Source organism: Engraulis encrasicolus, chromosome 22 (assembly GCF_034702125.1).
Source record: "Engraulis encrasicolus isolate BLACKSEA-1 chromosome 22, IST_EnEncr_1.0, whole genome shotgun sequence".
Lineage (NCBI taxonomy): Eukaryota > Metazoa > Chordata > Actinopteri > Clupeiformes > Engraulidae > Engraulis > Engraulis encrasicolus.
In genome coordinates, this window is record NC_085878.1 from 48,940,612 (window position 1) to 48,954,722 (window position 14,111).

The 14,111-nt window shown below is 40.8% G+C and overlaps 1 protein-coding gene across 2 annotated transcripts in view; it reads right to left on the reverse strand.

Annotated features, from left to right (window-relative positions):
- The window catches only part of ano1a (anoctamin 1, calcium activated chloride channel a), a 37,987-nt gene that overhangs the window by 11,263 nt on the left and 12,613 nt on the right, over nt 1-14,111 (reverse strand). For both annotated transcript variants that reach the window (XM_063188508.1, XM_063188509.1), the window contains 13 exons: nt 13,630-13,728; nt 11,087-11,238; nt 9,948-10,002; nt 7,778-7,829; nt 6,905-6,960; nt 6,744-6,785; nt 6,436-6,500; nt 6,101-6,235; nt 5,102-5,262; nt 2,796-2,887; nt 2,291-2,365; nt 1,583-1,657; nt 1,176-1,377 (listed from right to left, as the gene is read on the reverse strand). In XM_063188508.1, the coding sequence (XP_063044578.1) occupies nt 1,176-1,377; nt 1,583-1,657; nt 2,291-2,365; nt 2,796-2,887; nt 5,102-5,262; nt 6,101-6,235; nt 6,436-6,500; nt 6,744-6,785; nt 6,905-6,960; nt 7,778-7,829; nt 9,948-10,002; nt 11,087-11,238; nt 13,630-13,728 (1,261 nt within the window). The remainder of the gene's footprint in view (nt 1-1,175; nt 1,378-1,582; nt 1,658-2,290; nt 2,366-2,795; nt 2,888-5,101; nt 5,263-6,100; nt 6,236-6,435; nt 6,501-6,743; nt 6,786-6,904; nt 6,961-7,777; nt 7,830-9,947; nt 10,003-11,086; nt 11,239-13,629; nt 13,729-14,111) is intronic.

The following is a 14,111-nucleotide window of genomic DNA, read 5'->3' on the forward strand; positions in this document are numbered from 1 at the left end:
CATTCATGACATGGTACCCACACTGTAAACAGTGTTGCCAGATGTGTCTGATCAAATCCCGCCCAAAAGGTTCTCAAAAACCGCCAAAATGCGCTAAATTCCACCCAAATTCAACAAATTACATTGACTTCTATGGGCCCAAAACGGCTGAAAAAAATGCCAAATGGCCAATTTTCCCCGTTTTTACCCTCAGACGGTCATCCCAAGTAGCCCAATTGTGCGGGCACCCGCCAAATCTGGCAACACTGACTGTAAAAGCTAGCCATACTTTCCCAGCTCAGAGAGCATAAAGACCACAGAGGTAGAGAACATGAGACTAGAGGTGGCACCATCACCTTATTCACGGCAATCCTGGCAGCCCTTATTTGTAGGTAGACTTGAGCAATGTAAATGAATGTAGAAGGGGGCTCACCTATGTCAAAAAATGGCTTAATAAAGTGAAAAGGTCCATCGACACCCTATACATGGAGTCAGGGACAACAGTTGAAATGGGCTGCTAAATATCTACCCTATTAATATGAACTGACTTTAAAATGATTTTTAAATGAATTCATATGATTTAAAAGGTACACTGTGCAGGAAATGGTCAAAAAATGTATTGCAACTATGCTGCTCATTGAAACTGGGCTGCCTATTGCCAAATTTGATCTTTACATGAAAGTTTACTAGTAATAAACTTAGTAATGGTCCAAGTAGAGTCATTTTTGCAGCTAAAAATTACTATTTTTGGAAATTCAAAATGGCGGACCATGGAGAAGATCCCCCTTTTCATGTAGGAAAAGTGCAATTTTTCCAGTCATAATGAATACTTAGAATTTGATGCTGGTGGTAAGTATTCATGAAAAAGGTAACATTAGTGAATGGGCAGCATGAATTCTGGAAATAAACAACTAAAAATCTCACACAGTGTCCCTTTAAGTAGATATTTAGCCTGACATTTCAAATCTGGTCTTTGATTAATGTGTTACTTCATATTTACAGGTTTAGGCCATTTTTTGACAGAGGTGGGCGTGTTCTCCATTGATTGCATTGACTAAAGAGCACAGGTTTACAGAAGATGGAGGCTGCGCTTGCCGTTTTCCAATGTTGTCGCGAATTGCCATGTCATCTCTAGTCTAATTTTCTACCTCTATGAAAAAGACCCACACTACAAAAGCCAGCCATGCCATACCTACCTAGCACAGTAAGCCATCGGGCCAAGGCGCCGTAGATCTCATCCATGATGATGATAATGATGAGGTTGATGACGGCGGCTGTGGATTTGACGGTGGCACGCACGTTGGAGCGGAAGGTGGGCGTGGAGCTCATGTGGAGCGCCGTCTTGATGGAGATACGGTAAAGCACCACCCCGAACACGATTGCAAACGTCACCGTGATCTGCCAAAATCACAGCACAATACAGAATTACATTCTATTGTGCACACGTTTGGTGAGACCTTGCCACTGTCATCAAAAAGTACAACCAAGTTTCAAATGTACCACTAAATACCATTGTGTGTAAACTTGGGGACAGTGTCTATGAAACATGTAGATATAATTCTGAATCACACTGAATACGAAATGTTAAATGGCTACTGTATACCATGAAGGCCATCATGATGAGGATGGTTACGTAGGCTGGCATTCTGTCTGTGCAGGTCAGCTTCTCCTTTTCATCCTGGAGAACAACAAAGAAAAAAATCATGGCAGTTACTAAGTACAGGTAAGTAGGCCTACATTTTATTTATAAAGCATATTTAAAGATAGAGCAGAACTGACCAAAGGGATGAACAGTGTCTAACTTGAACGATAATAAAAACAGTAAGTAATTTTAGCAGCATTATAAAACATTTTTGCAGCACAAGGGCAGCAAGCATTTAAATAGATGGATAAAAACAATTGAGCGTCTTGCAAAGTGTTAAAAAAATAATAAAATAAAATACATAAAAGGTGTTAAAAGACAGAAAGGTAAGAATTAGGAAGCAAAGGTTAAGGTGTAAAAATAAGTTTTTAGTCTGGATTTAAAAGGTCATGCCAAAACCTGTCCTTGATCTTTTTGAGTGGAACTGATCATTTTCAGTAGAAAAAAAGAAAAGCGTTTTGTGTAAAAAAAAAAAAAATTGGACTTGTACTCATGACCAACACACTAGATACATAGAATACTCTAGATTAAGAAAATAATAGTATGACCTTGGGCCTTTGATATCAAGAAAAAATGGATTTGAACTAAAACAGAAAAACCTCATAATGTTCAGAAACGGATTGCTGACTACATGAAGAGCCACAATGAGTAAAGATAAGAACAGCTTACCCCCTTTGAGCTTGAGGACTCTTTGCGAAGTGTCTTCTGCATGACTCTAAACTCATAATCAGGTCGCACATGTTCCTGGGGAAGAGCAAAGAAACAGGAATGTAAATTAATATGTTCCACAACATACTGTACATTACTTCCCCCCTTGACCTCATTACAAACCTGCCAACGCTCCCTTCAGTATTACAAAATAAAATGGACTAATGCCCCACAATGGTAATTAAGCATTGCCCCCTCTCAGCTGTATTCTTCTCAAACACACAACAACCCCCCCCCCACCCAAACACCCCCTGGAGGGCCATAGAATACCAATTGAGAAACACTATGCTACATAAAATACATAATATACAGTAAATCTACTTGATATGCACATACAGAAAAGCACTAGAGGGACTATGTAGGCTAATGTAGGCCTATGCAGTCCATTAACGCCTGGCGGTTACTGATGATCACCATAGCTACTGATTGTTAGTGACGGTTACTATGGTAATGGGTGCTGACTCACGGTGCAGAGCGCCTGCTCCTCGCAGCCAGCCATGTCCCAGATGTAGTTGAGCCTCATCTGCCGGCGCTTCCAGTGCTCCATGAACATGGTGGCTGCAGGGGGGCGAGACGAGAGGGAGGTGGGAGGTAATTATGAGGACCAGGGACAGGTCATGTTGAAGCCGTTTACAACAGAGGCTCTCGTGCAGTTTAAGAGGATTGGGACCATAGACTTTATGCTATATAACTTTGCCATTTATAATGTATACTGTACGTACAGTCTATGACTGTGACTATGTGCCTGATGTGGCTTTATAATCATTAATATATCAAAAATATATATTACTGTACATCCTTCCTGTCAAAGGCACAAAAATATACATTCAGATTCCCCCAGTGGAAAGCATTTATGAAGACAAAGGACATGTCATTCAGAGGTCAATTATGCTGCAGTCATGACAATGCCTGTAACCCTTGTGCCATTTATTAGGACTGTGATTGACTGTCCCCCATAGAGGCATTCAGAGTCCTTCAGTGGAAAGCATTTATCAGTCAGAGAAAGCCATGAAATTCGGATGCCAATTATGCTGCACAGCTATTGTCAGAAGTGCACTCTAGTGGCAATTATTATTAAGACCGTGACTGTGCACCTCTGATGGTGCTTTATGTTAGTCATCACATCAAATCTATTACTGTGCATTTCCCCTGTGAAAAGGCTCACATGTGCGCATTCAGACTCCTCCGGTGTCAGGCATTTATGAAGACAATAATAGCGATGAAATTCTGATGTCAGTGATGCTGCAGCTGTGACGATGGCTGTGTAACTCTCGTGCCATTTGTTAGGACGGTGACTCGGCACCTCTGATGACCTTTGATGCTAATCATCAAATCTATTATATGTTACCAGTAAAAATGCACACAAATGTGCAAGCGCTCAAACTCTGTGACACCTCTGGTATGACACAGTAGCTTTTCACAGTAGCAACAAGATCAGGACAGAAAATTATGGCTGTGGGGTTAAGTGGTAGGTGGCATTTATGAAGACACTGGTCGTCTTACTCAAATGGCCTTTAATGCAAACTAACATAATCAAATCTGTTATGCCTTCTCTTAAAAGGTGTACAAATGTGCGGTCATGAAAACTACTTTGCATTCCGTCCATAGGACTTTTGTAATGTGATGCGCTGTTTTGGTAGCACAAAGTACTCCTACGGCAATAGGAGCAGGACCGAGCATAATGGCTGCGGAGGTACAAAGTAAGTGGTGGGAGGCATTTATCAAGACACTGGACAGGCACCTCTGCTGGCCTTTTATGCAAATGACTACATCAAATCTATGATATTTTCCCCCGAAAAGATGCACAAACGCTGCATCAGGTCAGAACAGGTACTGTGCTGGCAGAGGAGGTGAGTGGTGGGATGGATTGATGAAGACGGCAGCCAAAGGTGCACTAATGCGTGGGCATGCATTGCAAACCCACTTGACATCTGCGCCACACAAGGGTTTTTTGTAATGCGATGTGCTGTTTATATAGGTGCTTCCCAGACACCATCCTTTAACACGCATTTTATCGCAAGGTCTCTGCTTATTTTATTGCTTGTGTCAGTTATGTTGTTATTGTTATGTTTCAGTCTGAAGTTCTGAACGAACAAACGGCAATACATGTAGAACCATAACCTATCCAATACATGTAGAACCATAACCTATCCAATACATGTAGAACCATAACCTATCCAATACAACCGTTCCAATACATGTAGAACCATAACCTATCCAATACATGTAGAACCATAACCTATCCAATACATGTAGAACCATAACCTATCCAATACAACCGTTCCAATACATGTAGAACCATAACCTATCCAATACAACCGCTCCAATACATGTAGAACCATAACCTATCCAATACAACCGCTCCAATACATGTAGAACCATAACCTATCCAATACAACCGTTCCAAGTGTGCAGAATCAAAGAGCTTCGTTGCGAAATGACATATCCATTTAGGAATATTTTTGCATTGGGCATGGCACTACATTACATTGCAAAATAGTTTAGTTCATATAGGTTTTAAAAAGTATATTCTCACAATATTAGACTGGCCAGAATTCACACATAGATGAAAGGACGTTTGAACAGTCATGACCAAAAATAAAATGCAAAAGTCAAAAAATGGTCTTTAAGTCATTTTGCAACGGAACTCTTCAATCATTCACATATGGTGAACTATAGGTACTTCCCAACATACTGTAAGAAATAACAGCAATATCATCGACAACAAGAAAGAGCAAGCAAAATAAATCCACAGGCAGACATCAGTCTTACCCCATAGTGCCATGAAGATGGCGAAAAATACGGTGGCTGGGTTGTCAAACAGGTGACTTGCCCTGGCCGTGCCACATGCAGTCACAAGCTTCCAGTAACTACAGGCACGGTCACACAGGGGACACATGGTGATGTTGTTCCGAGGGTCACAGATCTCCATACTAAAAACAAACAAACAAACAAACAAACAAACAAACAAAAACTTAAACAGGTTTTTCGATTTATGCAGAGAGGATGACCAAGAGAATAATATATAAAAGCCCCTGCCTGTTCTTAAATATTTTTTTAGATCTGATTTCCACAATAACAGTAACTAAACATTGCCCTCTTTCCCAGACATATTATGCCATGCAATTTCATATTCAATCAAAATGCACTTCAAAATCCCCTTCAGCATGAGGCCAGTTTCATCTTGTGCAACATGCAGCTTCAGCATCTACTGTCCTCTCTAATCTCTTCACTCATGATGCTGAATAAATAATTCATGAAGATGATTTTACTGCCCCCTAGCTGATGAATGCACAGGAAGTACTAATGTGGTAATACTACACTCAAGTAATCACGGTTTCTCAAAGTGAAGTGTGTGTCCCTGGTAGTGCGATAATCAAAAGCCTAACTCGAGTGTGGAAACGTGAAGGACTCTGGGTATTTTGTAATGGCAACGGTGCAACCTTGAATGTACAACCTTGACAATTCTACGTATCAAGCTTGTAGGACTTGGTAGAATTATGAAGCATCCTTCACTTTGGACTAGTACTTGGGCGTTACGCATACAAGCAAGGGCAGCACACTTCACTTTGAGAAACGGTGAACGTGTGTGTGAGACACTTGCTCATGAGCTTTCCATGATACCACTCTTTGCTGAATAGTCTCAACTACATCATAACAACATTGTTATGACATTACCGAGAGCCCTAAATAGCAGATTAAGACTGTCATAAGACTGTTATAACAGAGGCTCTGCAAGGAGTTAAATTGTCCCAAAACAGGCTGACAGACCTGGGGATGTTGTCGTCTACAGTGGCACAGCCGTACAGGAACACGATCACACCCACGATGGCAGCTGGGATCAGCATCTGAGTGTACACCCCCAACCAGGCGAAATACAGTGCCACTTTCTCCCCAAAGTACTTCCTGTTTAGATTAACACATGACGAGCATAAATAATAATGCTATGAATGAATAACACTAACATAATCAAGCTAAAATTATAACATACATGTCCACTAATAAAAAGCAAATATTATCATGCTTTTTCTAAAATAAAATAAAAACTACATAAAGTTCTAAATTACTGTAGTATCATTTTCAAGCATCAGTATCAATTCACATACCTGATGAGGCCAATGGGTTGGTACTTGTAGAAAATGCTGTAACTGGCCCACTGCTCATACAAGATCTGTGGGTAAAAGTTATGAAGACTCGAGTTAGGTGTACAGTTATTACAAAGGCTACAGTGCCTTTAAGTCAGACATCTAAAACATTCACAACCACCAAGAACATGTTGTTGCCAATTCAGTCGAACAGTTCATGGGTGTACGCTGGGATAATCATATGTTTGGATATGTTAATATGTTAATATATAAGTTGTTAAAACTGAATGAAAAAATGGCCATTTATCACGTTGCGTGTCTGTTCTCACCTTGCGGTCATTGGGCTCTGCACGGACTCCCTCAATGCCTCCCTGTAAAAGTATTCATTTGACATTAATTAATCTTAAGTGGATGGTTAATGGCTTGCTTATTAACAGCTTTTTCAGTTAAATAAATTGAATTTGGCAATATGTCACTTGAGGTAACTTACATCGTGTAGTGGGAAAGCTGAGGTGTAAACTCCACTTCCGAGCAGGCTATTTAGGCCTATAAAATAAAGAAAGACGATCTTTTAGAAGGAGTTTTAGATTTTTTTTAAGTGGTGAAGGATCACCGCTCATCTGTTTAGAAGGTGCAGGATTCACTGTAAATGTCTATATACGTGTAAAAAGGAGACAATCTGTACACTTCAGGTGTGCTGGAATTGTGTGGATGAATAAAACATGCGGCATGTATTTAAAAAAATCTTTATAAAAAGCAGACAATCCGCACATCTCAGGTCTTTTTTGTGCAGAAAAAGACCTTGTGTCTCCTTTTTATATAGATTTTTTAAATGCATGCAATCAACAACCCATCATCAGCCTACAACATAAGGAAAGAAAGTATAGACATCACTTTCGATGAGTTGGCACCATGTCAAATGGTGAGCCTGTATTTCATCTATCCAATATCGTTGTGCCAACACCTCTATGAGACAGCCAGTACCATCAAGACAGATGACGGTGTAAGATCTTCATACATGGGAAAAAATATTTCATACTATTCTGGGTGGGTCAGTGTAGGTTTCAGCATTGCTTCACCTCAATGCACAATGCACAATGCCCTTATCGGGAAATCTATGCTGGGTGTGAAGACATGGAATTCCTAAGAATAACACGGGAGACAGCTCATGCATGTCTGAACATTTCTAAGTGACAGTTTTAAGTGACAGTCATTTCCAGTGAAGTCATTCCCTTCTGTTTGCCTGACACAAATGTGTCTAAATGAACACTTCAACTCTGACCAAAACATTAACATTCTTGGCAGCCAAGAATGATATTCATGATATTAAAAAAAAGAAAAAAAAGAAAAAGATTGTGCTTACCCATGAGGTATTTTGCACGTGTACACTTTGTTCTTTTCAACACTTCATGCACCTAAAGAAGATCGCACATTCAGACATATGGGTATTAATACGGTAGACACATTAATATTGAAGTGGTGTCAGCACGGCCATGCAGACTATAGTCATTCCACGCCTAAAACCTCATTTTCATACCTTGTACATGAATAAAACATGCAGCTATAAAACATAAAATAATTATTCTACCATGATACATAGGCATGCAGGCATAATGCTATGTTTTTGTCACAAGGTGAGAAGAATAAATGGATGAAAACTGCAGAAGAACTTGCCAGAGGATAAAGTAAACAAAGCCACATTTGTATTTATTATGATACAGTGCTGGCCTAAAGTATTGGCACCCCTTCAATTCTGTCAGATAATACTCAATTTCTTCCAGAAAATGATTGCAATCACAAATGCTTTGTTATTAATATCTTCATTTGTTTGTCTTGCAATGAAAAAAACACAAAAGAGAATGAAAAAAAGTCAAATGAATGACCATTTTACACAAAACTCCAAAAATGGGCCGGACAGAAGTATTGACACCCTCAGCCTAATACTTGGTAGCACAACCTTTAGACAAAATAACTGCGAACAGTCACTTCTGATTACCATCAATGAGTTTCCTACAATGCTCTACTGAAATTTTAGACCATCCTTGAGGTGATTTGAAGGGTGCGTTCTCCACATTGCCGTTTTGAGATCTCTCTATAGGTTTTCTATGGGATTCAGGGGTGGACTCCTACATTATGCTGCAAAATTTGTTGATAATCTTCAGACTTCATAATTCCATGCACACGGTCAAGCAGTCCAGTGCCGGAGGCAGCAATGCAATATCAAAACATCGGGGAAAATCTGCCATATTGTACTTTAGGGACCGTGTTCTTTTCTTTGAAGGCCTCATTTTTTCCTGCTAACTCAAATGAATAGAGGAAAAATAAATGAGGCCTTCAAAGAAAAGAACACGGTCCCTAAAGTCAAATATGGCAGAGTTTCCCTGATGTTTTGAGGTTGCTTTGCTGCCTCTGGCACTGGACTGCTTGACCGTGTGCATGGAATTATGAAGTCTGTAGACTATCAACAAATTTTGCAGCATAATGTAGGAGTCCACTAGCCTCGCGACGCCATCCTCTGTACTTCACCCAAAGATTTTGGCTCCGCACATCGTCTGGCAAAAGCCTCGAGCTCGGTTCTCTCAGTGTTTCGCCAATCAGCAAACAGTTGAGAGTGGTGACGTAGAACTCACCCGCGAGCTCCGTTACTGATTGGTTAAGGTAACTATATTCACACTTTCGTTTTGTTATTTTTATGCTTTTGCGACGCTATAACGTAACAGGCATGCTAATAAAGCACAATATGGGTTTTGATTTGAGTTTGGAACTTCAATTAATTTAAATGATAGAGTAAGATCAGACCATCTCCCATCGTCCACGGAGACGGATTCCTCATGGCTTTTGCCAGACTGATTGACGGAGTCAACAGTCGGCTATTCTCCCACGCTAGGAGTCCACCCCTGAATCCCATAGAAAGCCTATGGAGAGATCTCAAAATGGCAGTGTGGAGAAGGCAGCCTTCAAATCACTTCAAGGATGGTCTAAAATTCCAGTAGAGCATTGTAGGAAACTCATTGATGGTTATCAGAAGTGGTTGTTCGCAGTTATTTTGTCTAAAGGTTGTGCTACCAAGTATTAGGCTGAGGGTGTCAATACTTCTGTCCGGCCCATTTTTGGAGTTTTGTGTAAAATGATCATTCATTTGACATTTTTTTCATTCTCTTTTGTGTTTTTTTCATTGCAAGACAAACAAATGAAGATATTAATAACAAAGCATTCGTGATTTCAATCATTTTCTGGAAGAAATTGAGTATTATCTGACAGAATTGAAGGGGTGCCAATACTTTTGGCCAGCACTGTATATACTATAAATATATATGTATATATATATATATATATATACTATAAATATATATATATTATACTAGGTACTATACATGTATTTCATGCTTATGTGTCATTGAGGTGTGTGACAGTGTAAAGAGTACATAACACATTGTTTTAATAATCCGAGCTGTTGAAAATATCAATAACATCAATTCAAAAGCATGATACATGCCACACAGCTGAAGCAAGTGTCAGTGTCCATGACTTACTATAGAGCTCCTGGTTTTACTGCTGAAGAAGGAGTCTTTGTCCGATAGATCAAACCTGCCAAAAGACTTAGAATGAATGCTCCTGCATTTGTGTGTGTGTGTGTGTGTGTGTGTGTGTGTGTGTGTGTGTGAGAGTGTGTGTGTGTGTGTGTGTTGCAAAATGAATGTGCATGCATGCAGGGGTAATTTATATGCAGAAAGGACTGCTTGAATACATGGTTTACAGTGCAACATAGAGCTGTATGTGAGGACTAATGCTGCTACATTTCCCTTCCTGTGCAGTGAGATTTTTCAGTGAAATGCTGTGATATGCCTAGTGTTACCGGCATCAAGAATGTGTGTACAATGAAATACTATTTCCCTTTTTTCACAAAACTAGAAGTTGGATGTAAATTGAGCCCAACCTTGTCATTAAAGGTCACATAGTGGTGTTGGTTGCAAAAATAATGTTTTTTTTAAAGGATTTGGGACAAATTACACTGAGAGTACATTGGTTCAAAGCCTGTCTTACTTTGAGTCAGCTATTTTCTAACTTTTTTGAAGTGCTGCCCTAAATCCATCCCTATCTTATCCCTAAAAAATATCCCCTGAGATGGGGATTTTCAGCTCTGGTTTTAGCAGTCAGCTAATAGCTTGTCTGTTCCCTATCATATTTGCACAGTGATAGAAGTTAAGCTTTCGACCTATATTTTACACAGACAAGCGAACAATGGTCATGATGTCTGAAATAAAATTGAGAGAAATGTTATGCTTCATCTTCCAGAGTTTATAAAGTACAACAGTGAAGATAATGGTACAAAATTCAGAATCAGCATAATTTTATTAAGAGGAGCCAGTTCTCAGGTGCTGTTTCCACGTAGCAGGATATTTTTTTAGCAGGGTATTTTTTTCTCCTGTTGAGGTGTAAACGCAACATGTGGATAAAAATAAATCCTCCATTGTAACAAATGTGTTTCAGCCCCCTAAACAGGATATTTTTTTCTCCTGCTTTTTATACCTGCATTTTAAATATCTGCTACGTGGAAACAGAAGGCCAAAACCAATGCAAAACCAATGCAACCAGGAGAAAAAAATATCAACATATAAAAATATCCAGCTACGTGGAAACAGCACCTCAGATGGCATAATTCCATACTCACAAGTGTTGTCGCTCTCTGGAGAAGGGGTAGCACAAATGTTTCACAGTCTGAATCTTGCTCTCTTCGACTTTTGGATGCAATGGTTCTGTCACTTTATGAATAAAAAGGTTGATCTTCTCAACAATGTTGCTGCCTTGCTTGACGTCATATGTCTGAATTGAAAAGATACAGAACACAGATTCACGGTACCTCCACAAAAATTATTGTACATCTGTAATAGCCAAAACGGCAACGACCAAAACAGATGTACCAATACAAAGTATTCATACTGAGAGAATTACACTTTTCATACATGAAAAGGGGGTTCTTCTCCATTGTCCAGCATTTTGAATTTCCAGATACAGACATTTTTAGCGGCAACATTTACTGTACTTTGGTCATACTAGTTAATAGTAGTTCATTATTTAGAAAATATTCATTAAAAGATTACATTTGGCAATGGGCGACACAGTTTAAATGAGCCGCATAGCTGCAACACCTACTCTGGCCACCATCCTACACAGTGCACCTTTAAAGTCAAAACAGTTTATAAAGTTCTTCCAATCACTTCAGTATTAGATTAAGTTCCTTCTTGTGCTTCGAACGGCTAGTCCTGTCACACATCAAAGCCACCCTACCCCCCACCCTAGACCCCTACCAGTTCGCATACCGAGCCAAGCGATCCACGGAGGATGCAATCTGCTCTGCCCTCCATCCAGCCCTCACCCACTTGGACAATAAAGACTCATATGTGAGAATGCTGTTCATTGACTTCAGTTCAGCATTCAATACCATAATACCACAACAACTCATCAGAAAACTGGACAAACTAGGTTTCAGCACCTCCCTCTGCAACTGGCTGCTGGACTTCCTGATGCAAAGACCACAAGCAGTACGGGTAGGGAACAACACCTCGAGCACCCTGACCCTGAGCACGGGGGCTCCGCAAGGTTGTGTTCTCAGCCCCCTGCTGTTCACGCTGCTGACACACGACTGCACAACGACCCACAGCACTAACCATCTAGTGAAGTTTGCGGATGATACAACACTGGTGGGCCTCATCACCAAGGGCGATGAGACTCACTACAGAGAAGAAGTAGACCTGCTGGCCAGATGGTGCAAAGACAACAACCTCCTGCTGAATGTCAACAAGACCAAGGAGATTGTTGTCAACTTCCAAAGGGTCCAAAAACAACTGCCACCACTGACCATCGACGGCGTTGCTGTGGAGAGAGTGAGCAGCACCAAGTTCCTTGGAGTGCACATCAGCGACGACCTCTCTTGGACCACCAACACTACATCACTGGCGAAGAAGGCCCATCAGCGTCTCTACTTCCTGCGCAAACTAAAGAAGGCAAGTGCTACACCCTCCATCATGACAACATTCTACAGAGGAACCATAGAGAGCGTCGTGTCCAACTGCATCACAGTGTGGGGAGGAAGCTGCACGGAGAAAAACAGGAAGACACTCCAGCGTGTTGTGAACACAGCGAAGAAGATCATTGGAGTACCACTCCCCTCCCTGCAGGACATTTACACCACACGCCTCACCCGGAAAGCACTGATGATCATCAAAGACACAAGCCACCCTGCACACAAACTGTTCAGCCTCCTGCCCTCTGGAAAGAGGTACAGGCGCCTCCGTTCCCGTACCACCAGGCTGGCGAGCAGCACAATGCACCAAGCGATCAAGATGCTGAACACTCAACCCACTCTCCCTCCACTGTCAGCCTCTAGCCAGCAAGGCCACTGACAACCCCCCCCCCCCCATCCCCCACCACCATATCTGCGACTGAACATTCCACCTGCACTACTATACTTGTGACTGAACTTTCAACCTGCACTAACTCAAAACATGCACACACACACACACACACACACACACACACACACACACCACACACACACACACACACACACACACACACACACACACACACACACACAAGCACACTGCACTTTCTGCACTAAACCCAAACATACACACACTGACACACACACACACACACACACACACACACACACACACACACACACACACACACACACAGACACACGAACACACACACAAGACGCACACCGCACCTTCTACCTGCACTAAACACATACACACACATACACACACACACACACACACACACACACACACACACACACACACTGCTGCTGGTGTACTTGACAGACCTTTTTTAATATTTATTTTCTTCAAAATGCTACTATTACCATGTCAGAACGCTATAAAGGACTTTTTTTTAGGAAAAGCACAAAAGCACAACAAATACCTCTTAATGTATGTCCTCTACAAGTCTTCTGTTGTCCAGTCTTGCACTTTAAATGTCTGTATGAGCACTGTCTATGTCCATACTGTCTTAAGTCCATGTATAAGTACTGTCTATGTCTATACTGTCTATGTCTATACTGTCTATGTCCTTACCTAGATTAGTCTATGTCTGTATGGGAAAGCAAGAAATGTAATTTCAAATTCTTTGTATGACCAGCGCATGTAAAGAAATTGACAATAAAACCTACTTGACTTGACTACTTGACTTGACTTGACTTCTTACCTTTCTGGTTGGCATCTTCAATTTCATAAACTCCGCCTCCCTACACAGCACTTCCCATGGTGCATGGATCTTCAGGAACCCCACACCAGGTATCGTTGTCTGACACGAGATGGACAAATCATGTTAATAAATTAATGGTGTAAAACAGTAGACATGGTCAGATATATTGAGGAAACGTAACAGGGATCATAGTCTGACGTTTTAGGGAACTGCTGATGCATGAATTATTTAAGATGTTGGCAGGCATCTCCAGACTAGAACTGTTAGGTGCCTTTATACTTTTATTTGGTAGGATAGTGTAAAATGGTGACAGAAGGGGGAAAGAGAGAGGATTAAATGGAATCGAACCCAGGTCCCATAACACTATGGGACCATAGCCATTTGAACCATGGCCATGGCCATATTCTACAAGGAGGAATAATGAAGCTTTAAAGTGACTATGCCATTTTCTGGAAAGAAGCTCATATTACACCTCCCTTTAA